General features: G+C 38.2%; 5 protein-coding genes and 1 pseudogene across 5 annotated transcripts; all 6 read left to right on the top strand.

The window, feature by feature from the left end:
- Window positions 1-670: 670 nt before the first annotated feature.
- LOC136954193 (signal-regulatory protein beta-2-like) lies at window positions 671-2,794 on the top strand. Its single transcript, XM_067247773.1, has 6 exons — window positions 671-716; window positions 1,147-1,482; window positions 1,595-1,951; window positions 2,048-2,164; window positions 2,253-2,308; window positions 2,562-2,794. Exons 1-6 carry the CDS (start codon window positions 671-673, stop codon window positions 2,679-2,681), a joined length of 1,032 nt encoding a protein of 343 aa, XP_067103874.1. The 3' UTR covers window positions 2,682-2,794.
- A 944-nt stretch (window positions 2,795-3,738) lies between these two features.
- On the top strand, window positions 3,739-5,727 carry LOC136954168 (signal-regulatory protein beta-2-like). The gene is made up of 6 exons (XM_067247742.1): window positions 3,739-3,784; window positions 4,215-4,550; window positions 4,663-5,019; window positions 5,116-5,232; window positions 5,347-5,402; window positions 5,565-5,727. Exons 1-6 carry the CDS (start codon window positions 3,739-3,741, stop codon window positions 5,682-5,684), a joined length of 1,032 nt encoding a protein of 343 aa, XP_067103843.1. The 3' UTR covers window positions 5,685-5,727.
- Window positions 5,728-7,164: 1,437 nt separating this feature from the next.
- LOC136954152 (signal-regulatory protein beta-2-like) lies at window positions 7,165-9,059 on the top strand (annotated as a pseudogene).
- A 1,092-nt stretch (window positions 9,060-10,151) lies between these two features.
- On the top strand, window positions 10,152-12,427 carry LOC136954133 (signal-regulatory protein beta-2-like). The gene is made up of 6 exons (XM_067247686.1): window positions 10,152-10,532; window positions 10,967-11,302; window positions 11,386-11,742; window positions 11,839-11,955; window positions 12,071-12,126; window positions 12,290-12,427. Exons 1-6 carry the CDS (start codon window positions 10,487-10,489, stop codon window positions 12,425-12,427), a joined length of 1,050 nt encoding a protein of 349 aa, XP_067103787.1. The 5' UTR covers window positions 10,152-10,486.
- A 1,346-nt stretch (window positions 12,428-13,773) lies between these two features.
- LOC136954448 (signal-regulatory protein beta-2-like) lies at window positions 13,774-16,585 on the top strand. The gene is made up of 5 exons (XM_067248083.1): window positions 13,774-13,819; window positions 14,151-14,492; window positions 14,605-14,961; window positions 15,058-15,174; window positions 16,518-16,585. The coding sequence occupies exons 1-5, from the start codon at window positions 13,774-13,776 to the stop codon at window positions 16,583-16,585; spliced, it is 930 nt and encodes a 309-aa protein (XP_067104184.1).
- A 4,859-nt stretch (window positions 16,586-21,444) lies between these two features.
- LOC136954211 (signal-regulatory protein beta-2-like) lies at window positions 21,445-23,326 on the top strand. The gene is made up of 6 exons (XM_067247794.1): window positions 21,445-21,490; window positions 21,839-22,174; window positions 22,264-22,620; window positions 22,717-22,833; window positions 22,932-22,987; window positions 23,174-23,326. Exons 1-6 carry the CDS (start codon window positions 21,445-21,447, stop codon window positions 23,324-23,326), a joined length of 1,065 nt encoding a protein of 354 aa, XP_067103895.1.
- The last annotated feature ends 277 nt before the right edge of the window (window positions 23,327-23,603 follow it).

Below are 23,603 nucleotides of genomic sequence, written 5' to 3'. Positions count from 1 at the left end.
TAATATCTTCTCAGTCATGAGCTGGTCCCCCTATAGAGCTACCAAGTCTAAAGTCAAAGCCTATGTTTTGCTTATATGTTGACAGAAATGTTACAATAGGTTTGTGTCCTTTGTAAGGCAACTGTATCTGTCTGAATCAAAGCAAATATAGTTGACCAATGCTGAGAAATAATGATATATCAAACATGTATTCAACCTTTATTTACTTGCAAATAAAAGTTGGAAAACCATAACATGATTAAACTCATCCAACCAATCGGATATATTCTTTATGTTAAATGCCTTGAACATCTTAACAAACTTTTCTCTTCAGTAGGCACTAACTAACACACTGCAGGAAAGAACAGCACTTTCATTTGATAAAGGAAACATAACATGGAATTGACTTTATGGTGACCTGGCAATCAATTGTTTGTTTTTTTAAGTAAAGGAACATATCATGAACAGTCAGATGAAAGGTTAATGTGTATATGAATACCTACATGAAGGCATGCAAAACTGGGACTATGCTAATGCATGTTCTTAATGTACATAAGTGCTTTCTTTAGGCTATTGGTGGATTTGTCACAGGAAGTCCCTTCCACCAATCAGGTTGCATCTGAATCCAGGCCAAAGTTCGGTTCATAAACTATGAGTGAAAACAGACAAACTGTCTTTCCAAAGCACCAAGATGATCTCAGTCAGACATATCTGTGTACTTCTTCTCTCTCAGCAGTGTAAGTGTATATTTTATCAGTTACACTATTTTGAATTGTTACAATTAGATCATCTGACAATTCACAAACTATGTATTAACTGGGTACTAATAGCATCTCTGCTGATTTTCAACAACTGGTTCGGGTTAGATTACACCAATTGAAGATTTATGAATAGTTAATTGGGACTCAATTATAATTTCAGTTGTATATGGATTATTCAAACATGTTTCACATACAATATAATCTTTTATACTAATAATTGGTGGACTGAAAATATTGTTGAACAAAATACTTGTATTTACCAGAGAAAAGTAACTATAAAATCTGGGCGGAAAACATGGTTCTAAAGAGGATACCTTCTTCCCAGCTGGCAGAGTGATTCTGCCTTGGAAAGTTGATATCTGAGAGAAAATGATATCATCTTAAAAATGGTTTTCCCATGTTCTAGATCTGATTCAAAGTGAGGATGTTCACCAACATATTCCTTTAACCACAGCTGAACACGGTGGAATTGTAACACTGCAATGTGTGATATCAGAAGAAGATCAAATGCTATACTGGTACAAGCAAACTATTGGACATTTGCCCCAACATGTAGCGTATAAAATTACATTTCAAGAAACTTCAAGTCTTTTGGAAGAACGTATCTCTGCAAAAATGGTTGGTAGTAATTATGATCTAAACATCCAAAATATAACTAGTTCAGACGAGGGAATATACTTCTGTCAAACCGGAACAATATATGGGATGAATTTCAGAAACGGCACCTTTGTGACTGTGAGGGGTACGTATCCCACCGTAGATAGATGTTTAACAATATTATATTAGCAGATTTGATCTTCATTTTTGTTAATATGTCACCAAGTGCAATGTTCTTTTTCATTGTAAATATACAGGTAACCATCTTCAGAGAACTGACTACCAGACAGTGTTGCAGCAGCCAGAGTCTGAGCCAGTCCATCCAGGAGACTCTGTGACTCTGCAGTGTTCAGTTCTCTCTGAGTCTTGTACAGGACAACACAGTGTGTTCTGGTTCAGAGCCGGGGCAGGAGAATCCCATCCAGGACTCCTTCACACCCAAGGAGACAGGAGTGAAGAGTGTGAGAAGAGACCTGAGACTCCCTCTCCTACACGGAGCTGTGTCTACAGCCTCTCCAAGAACAACCTCAGCTTCTCTGATTCTGGGACTTACTACTGTGCAGTGGCCACATGTGGAGAGATACTGTTTGGCAATGGAACAAGACTGGATGTTGGTAGGTAATGAATATGATTCTAGGTGGATGGATGTTTGGTATAACTCTACATTTGACTACATCAGTGCTGCCTCCCTCTTCTGTTGTTCCCTCCAGAACCAGCAGTGGATCTCATAGTTATCGTCCTGGTGGTGTCTTTAGCTGCGTGTGTTGTGTTGATCATTATCCTCATCTGTACCAGAAAGACACGGATTGTGTGTGAGAATTGTAAAGGTAAACGTTGTATATTTGAGCTGGAGATTTATGGAACGATAAAAGCTATAGACAATATTTTTATTAATGTGACATTGTCATTAAACAGAGAGAACTGCCTCTCATGGACATGACAAGAAAACTGCTGAAAAGTCAAGTGTTCTGGTAAAACATTTTTTTTTCTAAGTCCAGACCAACACATACAGTTTATATGCTGTATAAACATACATATACAATATTAAAACATAAACTGTATATACTGTATGATACAGGTCTTTAGTGTTTACATTCAATATTGTAACAATATTTAGGCTTTACCAGGATGCACCTAAAGTGTATGTGGTTTTTCTCTGACTGTTAACTTTACTGATTTCAACCTGTCATTTTACCATAACTTATGAACTATGATCATTTACAGGATGAATATGAAGAGAAGTTAAATGCAGCTCTGCATTTCTTTGGGGCGAGAGGTAAAACCGATGAGAGAGAGACCACACAGAATATATATTCTACTGTGAGGTATTCTGAATGGAAATGAAGTGATCAATTACAAATCAATATGTAAATGTTGTTAGGGTAGCGGTTAAGGTTAGCTCATTGTGTTGTATTATATCAACTCTGATATTAACAATAATGTGTCCTAGTGATTTTGAGTTGTAGATTTTCAGCCTGCACATCCGGGTGTACTATGAGCTGCAATGCTACTGGAACTGTGGTTACAATGTGGTTAGCTCCCAACAAATGTTTCTTTACATGTTTTTGAAAGTTGTTTCTGTAAATGTTGTGAAAGGAGCAGTGTAAGTATAGAGTGATTTATGGATCTGTGATTGTAATAGTATAACGGCCATCATAATTTAATATCAGTATAGTTATTTTTCATTGTAACTGTGTTATCTTGATTGACTTCCTGGTTGTGGTTGTCATGATGATGAAGGTGAAATTAGCATAGACTACAAGCTCTGTTGCCATACAGCACCAACAAAAAAACTGACAGTCTGATATTTCAAAACACTTTGACTGAAACCTGCTTCCACACCTCACCTCTTCTCAGTCATGAGCTGGTCCCTCTATAGAGCTACCAAGTCCAAAGTCGAGGTCTGTGTTTTGCTTATATGTTGACAGAAATGTTACATTTGGTTTATGTCCTTTGCAAGGCAACTATATCTGTCTGAATCAAAGCAAATATAGTTGACCGGGGCTGAGAAATAATGATACATAGAACATGTATTCAACATTTATATAATTGCAAATAAAAGTTAGAAAACCATTACATGATTAAACTCATCCAACCAATCAGGTTTATTCTTCATTCTTTATGGTGACCTGGCATCAATTGTTCGTTTTTTTAAGTAAAGGAATGGATCATGAACAGTTAGACGAAAGGTTTATGTGTATATGAATACCTACATGAAGGCATGCACAACTGGGACTATGCTAATGCATGTTCTTAATGTACATAAGTGCTTTCTTTAGCCTATTGGTGGATAAGTCACAGGAAGTCCCTTCCACCAATCAGGTTGCATCTGAATCCAGGCCAAAGTTCGGTTCATAAACTATGAGTGAAAACAGACAAACTGTCTTTCCAAAGCACCAAGATGATCTCAGTCAGACATATCTGTGTACTTCTTCTCTCTCAGCAGTGTAAGTGTATATTTTATCAGTTACACTATTTTGAATTGTTACAATTAGATCATCTGACAATTCACAAACTATGTATTAACTGGGTACTAATAGCATCTCTGCTGATTTTCAACAACTGGTTCGGGTTAGATTACACCAATTGAAGATTTATGAATAGTTAATTGGGACTCAATTATAATTTCAGTTGTATATGGATTATTCAAACATGTTTCACATACAATATAATCTTTTATACTAATAATTGGTGGACTGAAAATATTGTTGAACAAAATACTTGTATTTACCAGAGAAAAGTAACTATAAAATCTGGGCGGAAAACATGGTTCTAAAGAGGATACCTTCTTCCCAGCTGGCAGAGTGATTCTGCCTTGGAAAGTTGATATCTGAGAGAAAATGATATCATCTTAAAAATGGTTTTCCCATTTTCTAGATCTGATTCAAAGTGAGGATGTTCACCAACATATTCCTTTAACCACAGCTGAACACGGTGGAACTGTAACACTGCAATGTGTGATATCAGAAGAAGATCGAATGCTATACTGGTACAAGCAAACTATTGGACATTTGCCCCAACATGTAGCGTATAAAATTACATTTCAAGAAACTTCAAGTCTTTTGGAAGAACGTATCTCTGCAAAAATGGTTGGTAGTAATTATGATCTAAACATTCAAAATATAACTAGTTCAGACGAGGGAATATACTTCTGTCAAACCGGAACAATATATGGGATGAATTTCAGAAACGGCACCTTTGTGACTGTGAGGGGTACGTATCCCACCGTAGATAAATGTTTAACAATATTATATTAGCAGATTTGATCTTCATTTTTGTTAATATGTCACCAAGTGCAATGTTCTTTTTCATTGTAAATATACAGGTAACCATCTTCAGAGAACTGACTACCAGACAGTGTTGCAGAAGCCAGAGTCTGAGCCAGTCCACCCAGGAGACTCTGTGACTCTGCAGTGCTCAGTCCTCTCTGAGTCCTGTACAGGACAACACAGTGTGTTCTGGTTCAGAGCCGGGGCAGGAGAATCCCATCCAGGACTCCTTTACACCCAAGGAGACAGGAGTGAAGAGTGTGAGAAGAGACCTGAGACTCCCCCTCCTACACGGAGCTGTGTCTACAGCCTCTCCAAGAACAACTTCAGCTCCTCTGATTCTGGGACTTACTACTGTGCAGTGGCCACATGTGGAGAGATACTGTTTGGCAATGGAACAAGACTGGATGTTGGTAGGTAATGAACATGAGTCTAGGTGGATGGATGTTTGGTGTAACTCCACATTTGACTACATCAGTGCTGCCTCCCTCTTCTGTTTTTCCCTCCAGAACCAGCAGTGGATCTCATAGTTATCGTCCTGGTGGTGTCTTCAGCTGTGTGTGTTGTGTTGATCATTATCCTCATCTGTACCAGAAAGACACGGACAGTGTGTGAGAATTGTAAAGGTAAACGTTGTATATTTGAGCTGGAGATTTATGGAACGTAAAAAATATAAATGGAAATTTTGGTATGAGGCCCTAGAAGTTCATTCTAATGAATGTTACTTTGTCATTGAACAGTGAGTGTTACCTATCACGGACATGACAAGACAACTGCAGAACAGTCAAGTGGCCAGGTAAAGTTGAACCAAATACTATATTCATTAATGTAACAATATAGGCTCTTCCATGACGCAATTAAAGTAGCCTATGTGTGGCTTTTATATGCAGATGATCTCCTTTAGTTCTTTGTAATACATTTCATGTTACAGTTACTTACATATTGAGATTATTCACAGGAAGGTGAAGACTTGAACTATGCTGCTCTGCAGTTCTCTGAGATGAAAGGTAAAAGAGGAAGAAGGAAGAGAGAGACCCCACAGGAGAGTGTGTACTCTGATGTGAGGGGTTCTGACTAGGAGGGAAGTGGTCAACAGGAAATCAGTTTGTAAACATTGTTGAAGTGGCAGTTAACCTTAGCTCATAATGTTGTATTTTATTGACTCTGATATTAACAATAATGTGTCCGAGTGAGTTTCAGTTGTAGATTTTCAGTCTGCACATCCGAGTGTAGTATGAGCTGCAATGCTACTGTAACTGTGGTTACAATGTTAGCGCCCAACAAATGTTTCCCAACATATATTTGAAAGTTGTTTCTATAAATGTTTTTGAAAGGAGCAGTGTAAGTATAGAGTGCTTTTTGGATCTGTGATTGTAATAGTATAACGGACATCACTTAATATCAGTATAGTTATTTTTAATTGTAACTGTTATCTTGATAAGTTTCCTGGTTGTGGTTGTCATGATGATGAAGGTCAATTTAGCATAGGCTACAAGGGCTGTTGCTATACAGCACAAATAAAAAAAACTGACCGAGTTTAATATTTTAAAACAGTTTGACTGAAACCTGCTTCCACACCTCACCTCTTCTCAGTCATGAGCTGGTCCCTCTATAGAGCTACCAAGTGTCAGGGTTGGGGACAGGACTCAGGCGCAGAAACTGGAACTTGTGCAGAATGATTTCTTTAATAAACAAAAAAAGCAGACCGGGCTGGCATAAGAGAAAAAACAACAATCCAGCAGGGAGAGGAAGGTCGGGCTGGTCTTTGTAGGTGGTTGATGAGATGATCGTTGACAGGTGCGCCGATGAGTGAATGGTGTAAGGTGTGGGGAGAGAACAGGAGGGTATGTCCACAAACTGAGGAAAGCGAGGGTGACAAACAGAAAAACGAAACAAGATCACACCCACACCGGACTAACGCTGGGTGGGCGTGACACCAAGTGTAAAGTCAAGACTTGTGTTTTGCTTATATGTTGACAGAAATGTTACATTTGGTTTATGATCTTTGCAAGGCGACTGTAAATATCTGAATCAAAGCAAATATAGTTGACCGGGGCTGAGCAATAATGATACATCAAATATGTATTCAACGTTTATTTAATTGCAAATAAAATATGGAAAACCATAACATGATTAAACTCATCCAACCAATTGGGTTTATTCTTTATGTTAAATGCCTTGAACATCTCAACAACCTTTTCTCTTCAGTAGGCACTAACACACTGCAGGAAAGAACAGCACCTTCATTTGATAAAGGAAACATAACATGGAATTGACTATGTTGACTTGGCAATACATTGCTTGATTTTTAAGTAAAGGAACATATCATGAACAGTCAGATGAAAGGTTAATGTGTATATGAATACCTACATGAAGGCATGCAAAACTGGGACTATGCTAATGCATGTTCTTAATGTACATAAGTGCTTTCTTTAGGCTATTGGTGGATTTCTCACAGGAAGTCACTTCCACCAATCAGGTTGCATCTGAATCCAGGCCAAAGTTCTGCTCATGAGTTAAAAGTCAGAAAAGACAAACTATCATGGTAAAGCACCAAGATGATCTCAGTCAGACATATCTGTGTACTTCTTCTCTCTCAGCTGTGTAAGTGTATATTTTATCAGTTATCAGTTACACTATTTTGAATTGTTACATATAGATCAACTGTCGATACTCAAACTAAGTATTAACTGGGTACTAAAGACATCTCTGTTGATTTTTAACAACTGGTTCGGGTTAGATTACATCAATTTAAGATTTATGAATAGTTAATTGGGTCTTTATGACAATTGATATTGTATATGGATGATCAAAATATGTTTCACATATAATACAGAGAATAGCTTCTTCCCAGTTGGCAGAGTGATTCTGCCCTGGCAAGTTGATGTCTAAGAGAAAATTTGATTGTCTTACAAAATGTTTTCCCATGTTCTAGATCTTATTTAAAGTGAGGATGTTCACCAACATATTCCCTTGACCACAGCTGAACACGGTGGAACTGTAACACTGCAGTGTGTGATATCAGGAGACTATCAAATGATATACTGGTACAAGCAAACCCTTGGACATATGCCCCAAATATTATTGTTTAAAAGTCCAAATAAACCAAATTCAAATGTTTTGGGAGATTCTCTGCGTTTCTCTGCAGAAATAGTTAATGAGAATTATGTTTTTAAAATAAAAAATATAACCAGTTCAGACGAGGGAATATACTTCTGTCAAACCGAAACGATATATGGGACAAATTTCAGAAGCGGCACCTTTGTGACTGTGAGGGGTACGTATCCCACCGTAGATAGATGTTTAACAATAATATATTAGCAGATTTTATTGACATTTTGTTAAAATGTCACCAAGTGCAATTTTCTTTTTCATTGTAAATATCCAGGTAAACATCTTCAGAGAACTGACTACCAGACAGTGCTGCAGCAGCCAGAGTCTGAGCCAGTCCATCCAGGAGACTCTGTGACTCTGCAGTGTTCAGTCGTCTCTGAATCCTGTGCAGGACAACACAGTGTGTTCTGGTTCAGAGCCGGGGCAGGAGAATCCCATCCAGGACTCCTTTACACCCAAGGAGACAGGAGTGAAGAGTGTGAGAAGAGACCTGAGACTCCCTCTCCTACACGGAGCTGTGTCTACAGCCTCTCCAAGAACAACCTCAGCTCCTCTGATTCTGGGACTTATTACTGTGCAGTGGCCACATGTGGAGAGATACTGTTTGGCAATGGAACAAGACTGGATGTTGGTAGGTAATGAACATGAGTCTAGGTGGATGGATGTTTGGTGTAACTCTACATTTGACTACATCAGTGCTGCTTCCCTCTTTTGTTGTTCCCTCCAGAACCAGCAGTGGATCTCATAGTTATCGTCCTGGTGGTGTCTTTAGCTGTGTGTGTTGTGTTGATCATTATCCTCATCTGTACCAGAAAGACACGGACAGTGTGTGAGAATTGTAAAGGTAAAAGTTGTATATTTGAACTGGAGATTTATGGAATGGTAAAAGCTATAGACGGCAATTTTGGTATGAGGCCCTGGAAGTTCATTATAATGAATGTTACTTTGTCAACGAACAGTGAGTGTTACCTATCACGGACATGACAAGATAACTGCAGAACAGTCAGGTGGCCAGGTACAGTTGAACCAAATACTATTTTCATGTATGTAACAATATGGGCTCTTCGATGAAACAATTAAATTAGCCTGTTTGGCTTTTATATGTCGATAATCTCCTTTTGTTCTCTTGTAGTACATTTCATGTTACAGTTACTTATACATTGTGATTCTTCACAGGAAGGTGAAGACTTGAACTATGCTGCTCTGCAGTTCTCTGAGATGAAAGGTAAAAGAGGAAGAAGGAAGAGAGAGACCCCACAGGAGAGTGTGTACTCTGATGTGAGGGGTTCTGACTGGGAGGGAAGTGGTCAATAGGAAATCAGTTTGTAAACATTGTTGAAGTGGCAGTTAACCTTAGCTCATAATGTTGTATTTTATTGACTCTGATATTAACAATAATGTGTCCGAGTGAGTTTCAGTTGTAGATTTTCAGTCTGCACATCCGAGTGTAGTATGAGCTGCAATGCTACTGTAACTGTGGTTACAATGTTAGCGCCCAACAAATGTTTCCCAACATATATTTGAAAGTTGTTTCTATAAATGTTTTTGAAAGGAGCAGTGTAAGTATAGAGTGCTTTTTGCATCTGTGATTGTCATAGTATAGCAGACATCATTTAATATCAGTGTAGTTATTTTTAATTGTAACTTATCTTGATAAGTTTCCTGGTTGTGGTTGTCATGATGATGAAGGTCAATTTAGCATAGGCTACAAGGGATGTTGCTATACAGCACAAATAAAAAAAACTGACTGAGTTTGATATTTCAAAACAGTTTGAACTTCCACACCTCACCTCTTCTCAGTCATGAGCTGGTCCCTCTATAGAGCTACCAAGTGTCAGGGTTGGGGACAGGACTCAGGCGCAGAAACTGGAACTTGTGCAGAATGATTTCTTTAATAAACAAAAAAAGCAGACCGGGCTGGCATAAGAGAAAAAACAACAATCCAGCAGGGAGAGGAAGGTCGGGCTGGTCTTTGTAGGTGGTTGACGAGCTGATAGTTGACAGGTGCGCTGATGAGTGACTGGTGTAAGGTGTGGGGAGCGAACAGGAGGGTGTGTCCACAAACTGGGGAAAGCGAGGGTGACAAACAGAAAAACAAAACAAGATCACACCCACACCGGACTAATGCTGGGTGGGCGTGACACCAAGTGTAAAGTCAAGACTTGTGTTTTGCTTATATGTTGACAGAAATGTTACATTTGGTTTATGATCTTGCAAGGCGACTGTAAATATCTGAATCAAAGCAAATATAGTTGACCGGGGCTGAGCAATAATGATACATCAAACATGTATTCAACGTTTATTTAATTGCAAATAAAATATGGAAAACCATAACATGATTAAACTCTTCCAACCAATTGGGTTTATTCTTTATGTTAAATGCCTTGAACATCTCAACAACCTTTTCTCTTCAGTAGGCACTAACACACTGCAGGAAAGAACAGCACCTTCATTTGATAAAGGAAACATAACATGGAATTGACTTTATGTTGACTTGGCAATAAATTGCTTGATTTTTAAGTAAAGGAATGTATCATGAACAGTCAGATGAAAGGTTAATGTGTATATGGATCCCTACATGAAGGCATGCACAACTGGGACTATGCTAATGTATGTTCTTAATGTACATAAGTGCTTTCTTTAGCCTATTGGTGGATTTGTCACAGGAAGTCCCTTCCACCAATCAGGTTGCATCTGAATCCAGGCCAAAGTTCTGCTCATGAGTTAAAAGTCAGAAAAGACAAACCATCATCGCAAAGCACCAAGATGATCTTAATCAGACATATCTGTGTACTCCTTCTCTCTCAACAGTGTAAGTGTGTATTTTATAAGTTACATTATTTTGGATTGTGTCATGTAGGTCAACTGTAGATTCTCAGATTATCAAGAAAGCTTTTACAGTGCCAACTGCATCTCTGATGGTTTTGAACAACTGTTTTTTTTTTTTTTGGCCAATTTAAGAATTGTAGTTAATTGAATATCTAAAATAATCAATACTGTCGATGTACTATCTAAAAAAGCGTTGTTTTGTTATCTCATGTAATTGTACTTATTAATAATGAGTGGAATTAAAATATGTAAATACTAACAGCCTGTGTTCATGAAGCAATGTTGTTATGAAATCTGGAAACAAAACATGGTACAAAAATGGGTACCTTTTATTCAAGCTGGCGGACTGAGTCTGCACAGTTAAGTTAAAGTCTGAGTAAAAATGATGTCCTCTAAAAATGTTTCACCATTTTCTAGATCTGATTCAAAGTGAGGATGTTCACCAACATATTCCTTTGACCACAGTTGAACACGGTGGGACTGTAACACTGCGGTGTGTGATATCAGAAGAAGATCAAATGATGTACTGGTACAAGCAAACTCTTGGACATTTGCCCCAACGTGTAGCGGCTCAAATGAAATTTCAAGAAACTTCAAGTCTTTTGGGAAAACGTATCTCTGCAAATATGGATGGTAGTAATTATGATCTAAACATCCAAAATATAACTAGTTCAGACGAGGGAATATACTTCTGTACAACCGGAACACAGTATAGGATGGAATTCAAAAACGGCACCTTTGTTACTGTAAGGGGTATGTATACCATCGTAGTTTATAAACGATATTTTATGAGCAGGCTATGTTGTATTCATGATTTTTTCATTGTAAACATTCAGGTAACCATCTTCAGAGATCTCACTACAAAATAGTGTTGCAGCAGCCAGAGTCTGAGCCAGTCCATCCAGGAGACTCTGTGACTCTGCAGTGTTCAGTCCTCTCTGAGTCCTGTACAGGACAACACAGTGTGTTCTGGTTCAGAGCCGGGGCAGGAGAATCCCATCCAGGACTCCTTTACACCCAAGGAGACAGGAGTGAAGAGTGTGAGAAGAGACCTGAGACTCCCCCTCCTACACGGAGCTGTGTCTACAGCCTCTCCAAGAACAACCTCAGCTCCTCTGATTCTGGGACTTACTACTGTGCAGTGGCCACATGTGGAGAGATACTGTTTGGCAATGGAACAAGACTGGATGTTGGTAGGTAATGAATATGATTCTAGGTGGAGTGATGTTTGGTGTAACTCTACATTTGACTACATCAGTGCTGCCTCCCTCTTCTGTTGTTCCCTCCAGAACCAGCAGTGGATCTCATAGTTATCGTCCTGGGGGTGTCTTTAGCTGTGTGTGTTGTGTTGATCATTATCCTCATCTGTACCAGAAAGACACGGACAGTGTGTGAGAATTGTAAAGGTAAACGTTGTATATTTGAACTGGAGATTTATGGAATGGTAAAAGCTATATACGGCAATTTTGGTATGAGGCCCTGGAAGTTCATTCTAATGAATGTTACTTTGTCATCGAACAGTGAGTGTTACCTATCACGGACATGACAAGACAACTGCAGAACCGTTAAGTGGCCAGGTACAGTTGAACCAAATACTATTTTCATTCATGTAACAATATGGGCTCTTCCATGACACAATTAAATTAGCCTATGTGTGGCTTTTATATGTCAATGATATCCTTTTGTTCTCTTGTAGTACATATCATGTTACAGTTACTTATGTATTAAGATTCTTCACAGGAAGGTGAAGACTTGAACTATGCTGCTCTGCAGTTCTCTGTGATGAAAGGTAAAAGAGGAAGAAGGAAGAGAGAGACCCCACAGGAGAGTGTGTACTCTGATGTGAGGGGTTCTGACTGTGAGGAAAGTGGTCAATAGGAAATCAGTTTGTAAACATTGTTGAAGTGGCAGTTTAGGTTAGCTTATTATGTTGGATTTTATTAAGTCTGATCATGTGTTTGGGATTTCTTTGTTTCAAAATAGTGTATGTGGTCACTAGTAATCCAGTGTGCAAGGTTACTCTGTGGCACAGTGATGCAACAAATACTGTGGCTACACTGCGGCTAGCATTCAATAAATGTGTCTATACATAGTTTTGTATAAGGTTAGGCTAATTCACATTGATTTGGGGTTATTAAATGTAACTATGTTGTTTTAATAAACACCAGTAGTAAGTGTGTTTAAAGCTATTCAGTCTGTGCTTGAGGTACTTAGTTATCACTTCCTGTAGCAGTCTGCATGCAGGTAGTGGACTAGATTGGACATTACTCTTGTGCAAATATTGAAATGTTTCCCCTGTATTGAGTAATGATGAGTCCTTTTATACAATCCCTACTGTAAAATTATGTATTTGCCTGCAAACTCAATCTCACCCAACCTCCTATTCAGATATGTCTCTTCCTCTTCCTGGTTGTGGTTGTCATGACGATGAAGGTCACAGGACGCTACAAATACAGTTGCCATTCAGCACCAAAACTCTGAGAATAAAAAAATTAAACTGAAACTTTGACGAATTATGATATTTAAAAAAAAGATTCTGCAACCAGCTACCACACCTAATATCTTCTCAGTCATGAGCTGGTCCCCCTATAGAGCTACCAAGTCTAGAGTCAAAGCCTATGTTTTGCTTATATGTTGACAGAAATGTTACAATAGGTTTATGTCCTTTGTAAGGCAACTGTATCTGTCTGAATCAAAGCAAATATAGTTGACCAATGCTGAGAAATAATGATATATCAAACATGTATTCAACCTTTATTTACTTGCAAATAAAAGTTGGAAAACCATAACATGATTAAACTCATCCAACCAATCGGTATATTCTTTATGTTAAATGCCTTGAACATCTTAACAAAATTTTCTCTTCAGTAGGCACTAACTAACACACTGCAGGAAAGAACAGCACTTTCATTTGATAAAGGAAACATAACATGGAATTGACTTTATGGTGACCTGGCAATCAATTGTTTTTTTTTTAAGTAAAGGAACGTATCATGAACAGTCAGATGAAAGGTTAATGTGTATATGAATACCTACATGAAGGCATGCAAAACTGGGACTATGTTAATGCATGTTCTTAATGTACATAAGTGCTTTCTTTAGCCTATTGGTGGATTTGTCACAGGAAGTCCCTTCCACCAATCAGGTTGCATCTGAATCCAGGCCAAAGTTCTGCTCATGAGTTAAAAGTCAGAAAAGACAAACTATCATGGCAAAGCACCAAGATGATCTCAGTCAGACATATCTGTGTACTTCTTCTCTCTCAGCTGTGTAAGTGTATATTTTATCAGTTATCAGTTACACTATTTTGAATTGTTACATATAGATCAACTGTCGATACTCAAATTAAGTATTAACTGGGAACTAAAGACATCTCTGTTGATTTTTAACAACTGGTTCGGGTTAGATTACATCAATTTAAGATTTATGAATAGTTAATTGGGTCTTTATGACAATTGATATTGTATATGGATGATCAAAATATGTTTCACATATAATACAGAGAATAGCTTCTTCCCAGTTGGCAGAGTGATTCTGCCCTGGCAAGTTGATGTCTAAGAGAAAATTTGATTGTCTTACAAAATGTTTTCCCATGTTCTAGATCTGATTCAAAGTGAGGATGTTCACCAACATATTCCCTTGACCACAGCTGAACACGGTGGAACTGTAACACTGCAGTGTGTGATATCAGGAGACTATCCAATGATATACTGGTACAAGCAAACCCTTGGACATATGCCCCAACTTTTAGCGTTTAATAGTCCAAATAAACCAAATTTAAATGTTTTGGGAGATTCTCTGCGTTTCTCTGCAGAAATGGTTAATGAGAATTCTGTTTTAAAAATAAAGTACATAACCAGTTCAGACGAAGGAATATACTTCTGTCAAACCGGAACGATGTTTAGGATGAATTTCAGAAACGGCACCTTTGTGACTGTGAGGGGTACGTATCCCACAGTAGATAGATGTTAAACAACATTATATTAGCAGATTTTATATATTTTTTTGTTAATATGTCACCAAGTGCAATGTTCTTTTTCATTGTAAATATTCAGGTAACCATCTTCTGAGATCTCACTACCAGACCGTGTTGCAGCAGCCAGAGTCTGAGCCAGTCCACCCAGGAGACTCTGTGACTCTGCAGTGTTCAGTCCTCTCTGAGTCCTGTACAGGACAACACAGTGTGTTCTGGTTCAGAGCCGGGGCAGGAGAATCCCATCCAGGACTCCTTTACACCCAAGGAGACAGGAGTGAAGAGTGTGAGAAGAGACCTGAGACTCCCTCTCCTACACGGAGCTGTGTCTACAGCCTCTCCAAGAACAACCTCAGCTCCTCTGATTCTGGAACTTTCTACTGTGCAGTGGCCACATGTGGAGAGATACTGTTTGGCAATGGAACAAGATTGGATGTTGGTAGGTAATGAATATGATTCTAGGTGGATGGATGTTTGGTGTAACTCTACATTTGACTACATCAGTGCTGCCTCCCTCTTCTGTTGTTCCCTCCAGAACCAGCAGTGGATCTCATAGTTATCATCCTGGGGGTGTCTTTAGCTGTGTGTGTTGTGTTGATCATTATCCTCATCTGTACCAGAAAGACACGGACAGTGTGTGAGAATTGTAAAGGTAAAAGTTGTTTGAACTGGAAATTTATGAAAGATTAAAAGCTATAGACAATATTTTTGGTATGAGGCCCTGGGAGTTTATTTTTATTAATGTTACATTGTCATTAAACAGAGACAACTGCCTCTCACGGATATGACAAGAAAACTCCTGAAAAGTCAAGTGTTCAGGTATTTATTTTCTTAAAGTCCAAACCAACCCATACAGTTTATATGCTGTATAAATATACAATATTAAAACATAAACTGTATATACTGTATGATACAGGTGTTAAGTGTTGTACATTCAATATTGTAACAATATGTAGGCTTTACCAGGATGCACCTAACATGTATGTGGTTTTCTATGACTGTTAACTGTATTGATTTCAACCTTTCGTTTTACCACAACTTATGAACTATGATCATTTACAGGATGAATATGAAGAGAAGTTAACTGAAGCTCTGTATTTCTTTGGGACGAGAGGTAAAACCGATGAGAGAGAGACCACACAGAATATATATTCTACTGTGAGGTATTCAGAATGGAAATGAAGTGATCAACGGCAAATCAATACGTAAATGTTGTTAGGGTAGCGGTTAAGGTTAGCTCATTGTGTTGTATTATATTGACTCTGATATTAACAATAATGTGTCCGAGTGATTTTGAGTTTTAGATTTTCAGTCTGCACATCCGGGTGTACTATGAGCTGCAATGCTACTGGAACTGTGGTCACACTGTGGTTAGCATTCAACAAATGTTTCTTTAAATAATTTTTTGAAAATGTTGGCATAGTTTACTGTGTTTTAGGGGGGGGGGTCTGTGATTTATGTAGTAAACATACATGATTAGTGAATGTCAGTTGTTAAATATAACTATGTTTTATCAATAAACAACCATCGGAAGTGTGTTTAGGGTAGACTTAGGCTGCGCAGGATCTACTCAGTGACCACTTCCTGTAGCATTCTGCATGCAGACAGCATTTTACTGTATTGAGAATTACCAGTGTTAATCACATAATTAATTGTATCCAGTATGTCTTATATATGTCATGAATGAAGGAAAAAACATATTTTTTTTGTTTTTATTTTCAAACAATGTAAGTTTTACACAGAATTGACAAACATTCCCTGTTCCATCATTGACATGCAATGTTACAAATCTGAATTGAGAAAAGCTCAACAGGATATAAATGGACGTTCAGTATCAGTTGGTGCAGTGTGACATTATACAACAGCAGTTCTTTTTTATGGATGATGATGATGACATGAGAACTGGAAGATTACTTGAACCTGGGCCATTACATCTTCATACATTTCCTACTTTTCAATACAACAATGTGTTAGCCTGCAAACTCAAACCCCAAGTACCTCCTGTTCAGATCTGTCTCTTCCTCTTCCTGGTTGTGGTTGCCATGATGACGAAGATCACATGAGCGTAGGCTACAAGTGCTGTTGCCATTCAGAACCAAAACTCTGACAAGAAAAATGCAACTGCAACACTGACCGATTATGATATTTCCTAACATTTTTACAGCAACCTGCCTCCACGCCTCATCTCTTCTCAGTCGTGAGCTGCTCCCTCTATAGTGCTACCATCTCTTTATGTCCTTTGCAAGACGATTGAATCAGAACCAAATTCAGTTGACTGGGGCTGGGAAAAGGATTACACCTTAGAATATGTATTCAAATGATATAATGTATGTAACTAGAGAGGATACAATTTCTGGGGAAATTGTAGGGTGTGCTTGCTTGCGTCGGTTGCACAGGGGTCTGTATATTTTATATAAAAATGCATCGGGCCTACTTATTATTTATAAAGATTACATAGATTTAAAAGCATCTTTTTTTTGCTGCTCATTTACAACTCAAAATACGAGTGAAGTGTAGAATGAAATATGATGTCTTCTCATTTCCCCTGCAAGAGGCAGCTGACAGGCTGAATCAAAACGAATACATTTGGCAGACCGGTGTACAAATGGACCTAATCTCTATGACTTAAACGTCCTTTTAAGTTGTCCCTTCTCGTGATATTTTCAGGCATTTAGCCTACTCATATTGCATTCATTCATTAATAAAGAACCCCCTTTGAAGATTATTCTACAACTTTACCGGCAGAAGATAGAATCGCGATTCAAACAGTACCATCTGCTAACTGAAAATATGCCCCCAAAAACGTAAATAAGCTTGACATTTATTTAGTGGAAAATAGCTCATTCATAAAATGCTCACTGGTAGCGATCATTGTCAGTAACAACTCAAAATGCGATATAGCCCTGTGTGGAGAAGCTGCCCCGGTAAATTCTACTACTACAGTACAGTACTAGACTACTGCTGTGTTCGTCTTGATAGCGATTGCGTTGGTTGAATTCGATTAAACGTTCCGTTGTACGGTTTAGGCTGAAATTAATTATTTTCATGAACAGATTGACAAAGTTTAGGCTGTGGCAATGAAGTTCAGGTTAGTAGTCAGATAGTTTCCCTACTGAAAGACTTTTGAGTAAGGGGAGTGCCGAACATGTTCTGTTGCCGTTTGACTTAAACAGCTGAGGAGTTGTTGTTAGCTACTCACACTAATGTCTCGGGTACAGTAGGCTACAGCGTTGCAGTGAGCTACACTGGTTTGAAACCACAGGTAATGGTAATTTCACCAACAAATCGTTTACTAATGTCAGAATAAATCCTACAACGAAAATGTATATGTGAGGAATGTTAATTTTAACGATTGAAAACAGATACATCATAGACCACTGTAGTATGTGTTGCCCGGGAAACACAGGCTAATGTCATGATGCTAATACTTCAGTGAAATAGTAGACTACTGTTTCCGAAAGTAGATGTACTTCCTTAATAATATCAGCTTATATTGTACATTACACATCACAATTGTGTGTCATATCACAAAGTAAAATGAGTAAATATTTATCACCCTGGCCTCTTTGTTTGTGGCGTTTCTGCAGCTGCCTTGCAGTAAAGCTATAGTTAGCCTAGCTATCCCCCAAGTTAACAGATGCGAAACGAATGTTCTGCCAAAGGTAGTCACGCCTGTTTTCGTGACATTATTGCAGACCGGTGTAAAAATTGACCTAATCTCTATGATTTAAACGACATTTTAAGTTTTCTCTTCTCATGATATTTTCAGGCATTTAGCCTACTCATATTGCATTCATTCATGAATAAACAACCCCTTTGAAGATTATTCTACGACGTTACCCGGCAGTAGAAGATGGAATCGCAATTCAAACGGTACCATCTGCTAACTGAAAATATGCCCCCAAAAACGTAAATAAGCTTGACATTTATTTAGTGGAAAATCGCTTTCATAAAAAGCTCACTGGTAGCGATCATTGTCAGTAACAACGCAAAATGCGATATAGCCCTGTGTTGAGAAGCTGCCCCGGTAAATTGTACTACTACGGTACAGTACTAGGCTACTGCTGTGTTCGTCTTGGTAGCGATTGCGTTGGTTGAATTGGATTTAACGTACGGTTTAGGCTGAAATTAATTATTTTCATGAACAGATTGACAACTTTAGGCTGTGGCAATGAAGTTCAGGTTAGTAGTTAGATAGACTTTTGATTTAAGTAAGGGGAGTGCCGAACATTTTCTGTCGCCGTTTGACTTCCTAAACAGCTGTGTACTGTAGCTAGATGTTTTTGTAGTGTGTCTCGGGTAAGCTACAGCGTTGCAGTGAGCTACACTGGTTTGAAACCACAGGTAATGGTAATTTCACCAACAAATCGTTTTCTAATGTCAGAATAAATCCTACAACGAAAATGTATATGTGAGGAATGTTTATTTTAACTATTGAAAACAGATAACGCTACATCATAGACCACTGTAGTATGTGTTGCCCGGGAAACACAGGCTAATGTCATGATGCTAATACTTCAGTGAAATAGTAGACTACTGTTTCCGAAAGTAGATGTACTTCCTTAATAATATCAGCTTATATTGTACATTACACATCACAATTGTGTGTCATATCACAAAGTAAAATGAGTAAATAGTTATCACCCTGGCCTCTTTTCTTGTGGCGTTTCTGCAGCTGCCTTGCAGTAAAGCTATAGTTAGCCTAGCTATCCCCCAAGTTAACAGATGCTAAACGAATGTTCTGGCAAAGGTAGTCACGCGTGTTTTCGTGACGTAAGTGACGCAGTGACGTTAGTAACGTCAGTGACTGTGGCTAGCAAATTAGCCACCGTTAGCTTCACTTTTCGCCACAAAAACTTAATTTAAGCTTAAACCATGCAACGGAACGTAAATTCCAATAGAAGCAACTCAATCACTACCAAGACGAAACGTTTGACACCTACGTTGTCTATGTAGGCCAAGTATTTACTGAGTTTTAGGGGGGCAAAAAGAAAAAAAAAGAAAAAAAATAATAATAATATATATGTGAGAGAACAAAGGTTGTGCTCTCGCCGAAGGCTTGAGCACACCCAACTAGAGAGGATACAATTTCTGGGGAAATTGTAGGGTGTGCTTGCTTGCGTCGGTTGCACAGGGGTCCGTTTTTGAATGACATTTTTACAACTGATATTTCTGTATATTTTATATAAAAATGCATACTTATTATTTATAAAGATTACATAGATTTAAAAGCATTTTTTTTTTTGCTGCTCATTTACAACTGAAAATACGAGTGAAGTGTAGAATGAAATAGATGTCTTCTAATTTCACCTGCAAGATGCAGCCTCATCTTTGAATCAAAACGAATAAATTTGGCAGACCGGTGTAAAAATTGACCTAATCTCTATGACTTAAACGTCCTTTTGTTGTTGTTGATATTTTAAGGAATTTAGCCTACTCATATTGCATTCATTCATGAATAAAGAACCCCCTTTGAACATTATTGTATGACGTTACCGGCAGTAGAAGATGGAATCGCGATTCAAACAGTACCATCTGCTAACTGAAAATATGCCCCCAAAAACGTAAATAAGCTTGACATTTATTTAGTGGAAAATCGCTTTCATAAAAAGCTCACTGGTAGCGATCATTGTCAGTAACAACGCAAAATGCTATATAAGGGGAGTGCCGAACATGTTCTGTCGCCGTTTGACTTCCTACAGCTGTGTAGATGTTTTTGTAGTGTCTCGCGTAGGCTACAGCGTTGCAGTGTGCTACACTGGTTTGAAACCACAGGTAATGATAATTTCACCCACAAATCGTTTACTTGTAATGTAATGTCATAATAAATCCTACAAGGAAAATGTATTTGTGAGGAATGTTTATTTTAACGATTGAAAACAGATGCATCATAGACCACTGTAGTATGTGTTGCCCGGGCAACACAGGCTAATGTCATGATGCTAATACTTCAGTGAAATAGTAGACTACTGTTTCCGAAAGTAGATGTACTTCCTTAATAATATCAGCTTATACTGTACATTACACATGACAATTGTGTGTCATATCACAAAGTAAAATGAGTAAATATTTATCACCCTGGCCTCTTTGCTTGTGGCGTTTCTGCAGCTGCCTTGCAGTAAAGCTATAGTTAGCCTAGCTATCCCCCAGGTTAACAGATGCGAAACGAATGTTCTGCCAAAGGTAGTCACGCGTGTTTTCGTGACGTTAGTGACGTAGTGACGTTAGTAACGTCAGTGACTGTGGCTAGCAAATTAGCCACCGTTAGCTTCACTTTTCGCCACAAAAACTTAACTTCAGCCCAAACCATGCAACGGAACGTAAATTCCAATAGAAGCAACTCAATCGCTACCAAGACGAAACGTTTGACACCTACGTTGTCTATGTAGGCCAAATATTGACTAAGTTTTAGGGGGGCAAAAAGAATAAAAATAATAATAATAATAATAATAATATATATGTGAGAGAACAAAGGTTGTGCCCTTGCCGAAGGCAAAGCACACCCAATTATAAACAAAAGTTGTAAAATACAAATATAAATAAACTCATCAAATCATTACGGTATGTTCTTTATGGTAAATGCGTTGAGCATCTTAACATCCCTTTCCTTTAAGTAAACATTATCTAACACTTTCTAGAAATAAAGAGCACCTTGATTAGATACATAAGGATAAAATAAACATTTGCCTTTCTTGTGACGTGGCAGTCAATTATTTGTCAAAGTGTAAACCTTGCATTGAACAGACAGTCAGATTAAATACATGTAAAAATAAAACTAGCACATGTTTATAACTGTCGGAGGAAGTCACAAGTTATACGTCACATGATGTCCTTTCCCCCAATCAGGTTGGATATAAATCCAGACCAGAGGTTCTGCTCATAAGTTATAAATAAGAAAAGACTATCATCGCAAACCTCCAAGATGATCTCAATCAGACATATCTGTGTACTTCTTCTATCTCAACTGTGTAAGTGTATATTTGATCAGTTACATTATTTAGGATTGTTCTCTATAGATCAACTGTAGATTCTCAAACGACATATTAACTGGGTACTAATGGCATCTCTGCTGATATTTTCAAAAACTGGTTTGAATTAGTTTATACCAAGTTAAGATGTATTGATAGTTGATTAGGACTCTGGTAATTGACATTGTACATGGATTATTTAGAAAAGTTTCATGTGCAATATATTATAATATACAGATAATGAGTGGACTGAAAATATTGCTGTACAAAATACTTTTATTTTTCTGGATTAATGCAATTACAAAGTCTGGAAAAATGATGTCCTTTAACAATTTGCCATTTTTCTAGATCTGAATGAAAGTGAGGACATTCACCAAAATATGAATTTGACCATTGCTGAACACGGTGGAACTGTGACACTGCCATGTGCAGTGTCGGAAGACTATGAAATGCTATACTGGTACAAGCAAACCATTGGACACATGCCCCAACTTGTAGCAGATCAAACAAAAAATGGAGGACATAAAAAGTATTTAGGAGAGCGTTTCTCTGCAAAAATCGTTGATGGTAATTATGTTCTACAAATCCTAAATATAACCAGTTCAGACAAGGGAATATACTTCTGTGTAAAAGCAATGAAGCAGAAGATGGAATTCAGAAACGGCGCCTTTGTGGTTGCAAGGGGTATGTATACATTGTAGTTTATAAACAATATTTTATCAGCATATTGTAGACTATATTGTATTTATATTTTTTTCTTTGTAAATATTCAGGTAACCATCTTCTGAGATCTGACTACCAGACAGTGTTGCAGCAGCCAGAGTCTGAGCCAGTCCACCCAGGAGACTCTGTGACTCTGCAGTGTTCAGTCCTCCCTGAGTCCTGTACAGGACAACACAGTGTGTTCTGGTTCAGAGCCGGGGCAGGAGAATCCCATCCAGGACTCCTTTACACCCAAGGAGACAGGAGTGTAGAGTGTGAGAAGAGACCTGAGACTCCCTCTCCTACACGGAGCTGTGTCTACAGCCTCTCCAAGAACAACGTCAGCTCCTCTGATTCTGGGACTTACTACTGTGCAGTGGCCACATGTGGAGAGATACTGTTTGGCAATGGAACAAGACTGGATGTTGGTAGGTAATGAATATGAGTCTAGGTGGATGGATGTTTGGTGTAACTCTACATTTGACTACATCAGTGCTGCCTCCCTCTTCTGTTGTTCCCTCCAGAACCAGCAGTGGATCTCATAGTTATCATCCTGGGGGTGTCTTTAGCTGTGTGTGTTGTGTTGATCATAATCCTCATCTGTACCAGAAAGACACGGACAGTGTGTGAGAATTGTAAAGGTAAACGTATATTTGAACTGGAGATTTATGGAACACCACAATAATTGTATGATGCACTGGAAATGTTTTCTAATGAATGTTACATTGTCATTGAACAGTGAGTGTTACCTATCATGGACCTGACAAGACAACTCCTGAACAGGTAAATGGTCAGGTAGAGTTGGTACAAAAAATATGGTCCAAACCACCAGATGTAAATGATAAAAATCATTGAAACAATATGCAGGCTTTACCATGACGCAATTTAATTGTATGATTTCAGTGTGTGACAACGATCTCCTTTAGTTCTGTTGTTGTACATTTCATGTTACAGTTACTTATACATTGTGATTCTTCACAGGAAGGTGAAGACTTGAACTATGCTGCTCTGCAGTTCTCTGAGATGAAAGGTAAAAGAGGAAGAAGGAAGAGAGAGACCCCACAGGAGAGTGTGTACTCTGATGTGAGGGGTTCTGACTGGGAGGGAAGTGGTCAACAGGAAATCAGTTTGTAAACATTGTCGAGGTGGCAGTTAACGTTAGCTCATAATGTTGTATTTTATTAAGTCTGATATTAATCATGTGTTTGTGATTTCTTAGTTTCAAAGTAGTATATGTGGTCACTAGATATTCAGTGTGCAAGATTACTCTCAGGCACAGTGATGCAACAAGAACTGTGGTGTCACTGTGGTTCGCATTCAATAAATGTTTCTAGACATAGTTTTGTAAGACGTTGTCAGGAAGTGCTCCCCGGGTCGTTGCTATAAATTATAAATGATGGATCTGCAGGAG

The sequence above is a fragment of the Osmerus mordax genome, chromosome 12, assembly GCF_038355195.1.
Source record: "Osmerus mordax isolate fOsmMor3 chromosome 12, fOsmMor3.pri, whole genome shotgun sequence".
Taxonomy (NCBI): domain Eukaryota; kingdom Metazoa; phylum Chordata; class Actinopteri; order Osmeriformes; family Osmeridae; genus Osmerus; species Osmerus mordax.
The sequence above is the reverse complement of the archived record's forward strand: the minus strand, read 5'-3'. Positions and strand labels throughout refer to the sequence as shown.

Coding starts and splice junctions, on each gene's coding strand:
- LOC136954193 (XM_067247773.1), top strand. CDS start 671: ATGATCTCAGTCAGACATATCTGTGTACTTCTTCTCTCTCAGCAGT. Junction 717..1,146: donor ACTTCTTCTCTCTCAGCAGT/GTAAGTGTATAT, acceptor CCCATGTTCTAG/ATCTGATTCAAAGTGAGGAT. Junction 1,952..2,047: donor TGGAACAAGACTGGATGTTG/GTAGGTAATGAA, acceptor TGTTCCCTCCAG/AACCAGCAGTGGATCTCATA.
- LOC136954168 (XM_067247742.1), top strand. CDS start 3,739: ATGATCTCAGTCAGACATATCTGTGTACTTCTTCTCTCTCAGCAGT. Junction 3,785..4,214: donor ACTTCTTCTCTCTCAGCAGT/GTAAGTGTATAT, acceptor CCCATTTTCTAG/ATCTGATTCAAAGTGAGGAT. Junction 4,551..4,662: donor CACCTTTGTGACTGTGAGGG/GTACGTATCCCA, acceptor GTAAATATACAG/GTAACCATCTTCAGAGAACT.
- LOC136954133 (XM_067247686.1), top strand. CDS start 10,487: ATGATCTTAATCAGACATATCTGTGTACTCCTTCTCTCTCAACAGT. Junction 11,743..11,838: donor TGGAACAAGACTGGATGTTG/GTAGGTAATGAA, acceptor TGTTCCCTCCAG/AACCAGCAGTGGATCTCATA. Junction 12,127..12,289: donor CAGAACCGTTAAGTGGCCAG/GTACAGTTGAAC, acceptor GATTCTTCACAG/GAAGGTGAAGACTTGAACTA.
- LOC136954448 (XM_067248083.1), top strand. CDS start 13,774: ATGATCTCAGTCAGACATATCTGTGTACTTCTTCTCTCTCAGCTGT. Junction 14,962..15,057: donor TGGAACAAGATTGGATGTTG/GTAGGTAATGAA, acceptor TGTTCCCTCCAG/AACCAGCAGTGGATCTCATA. Junction 15,175..16,517: donor AGTGTGTGAGAATTGTAAAG/GTAAAAGTTGTT, acceptor TCAAACCCCAAG/TACCTCCTGTTCAGATCTGT.
- LOC136954211 (XM_067247794.1), top strand. CDS start 21,445: ATGATCTCAATCAGACATATCTGTGTACTTCTTCTATCTCAACTGT. Junction 22,175..22,263: donor CGCCTTTGTGGTTGCAAGGG/GTATGTATACAT, acceptor GTAAATATTCAG/GTAACCATCTTCTGAGATCT. Junction 22,621..22,716: donor TGGAACAAGACTGGATGTTG/GTAGGTAATGAA, acceptor TGTTCCCTCCAG/AACCAGCAGTGGATCTCATA.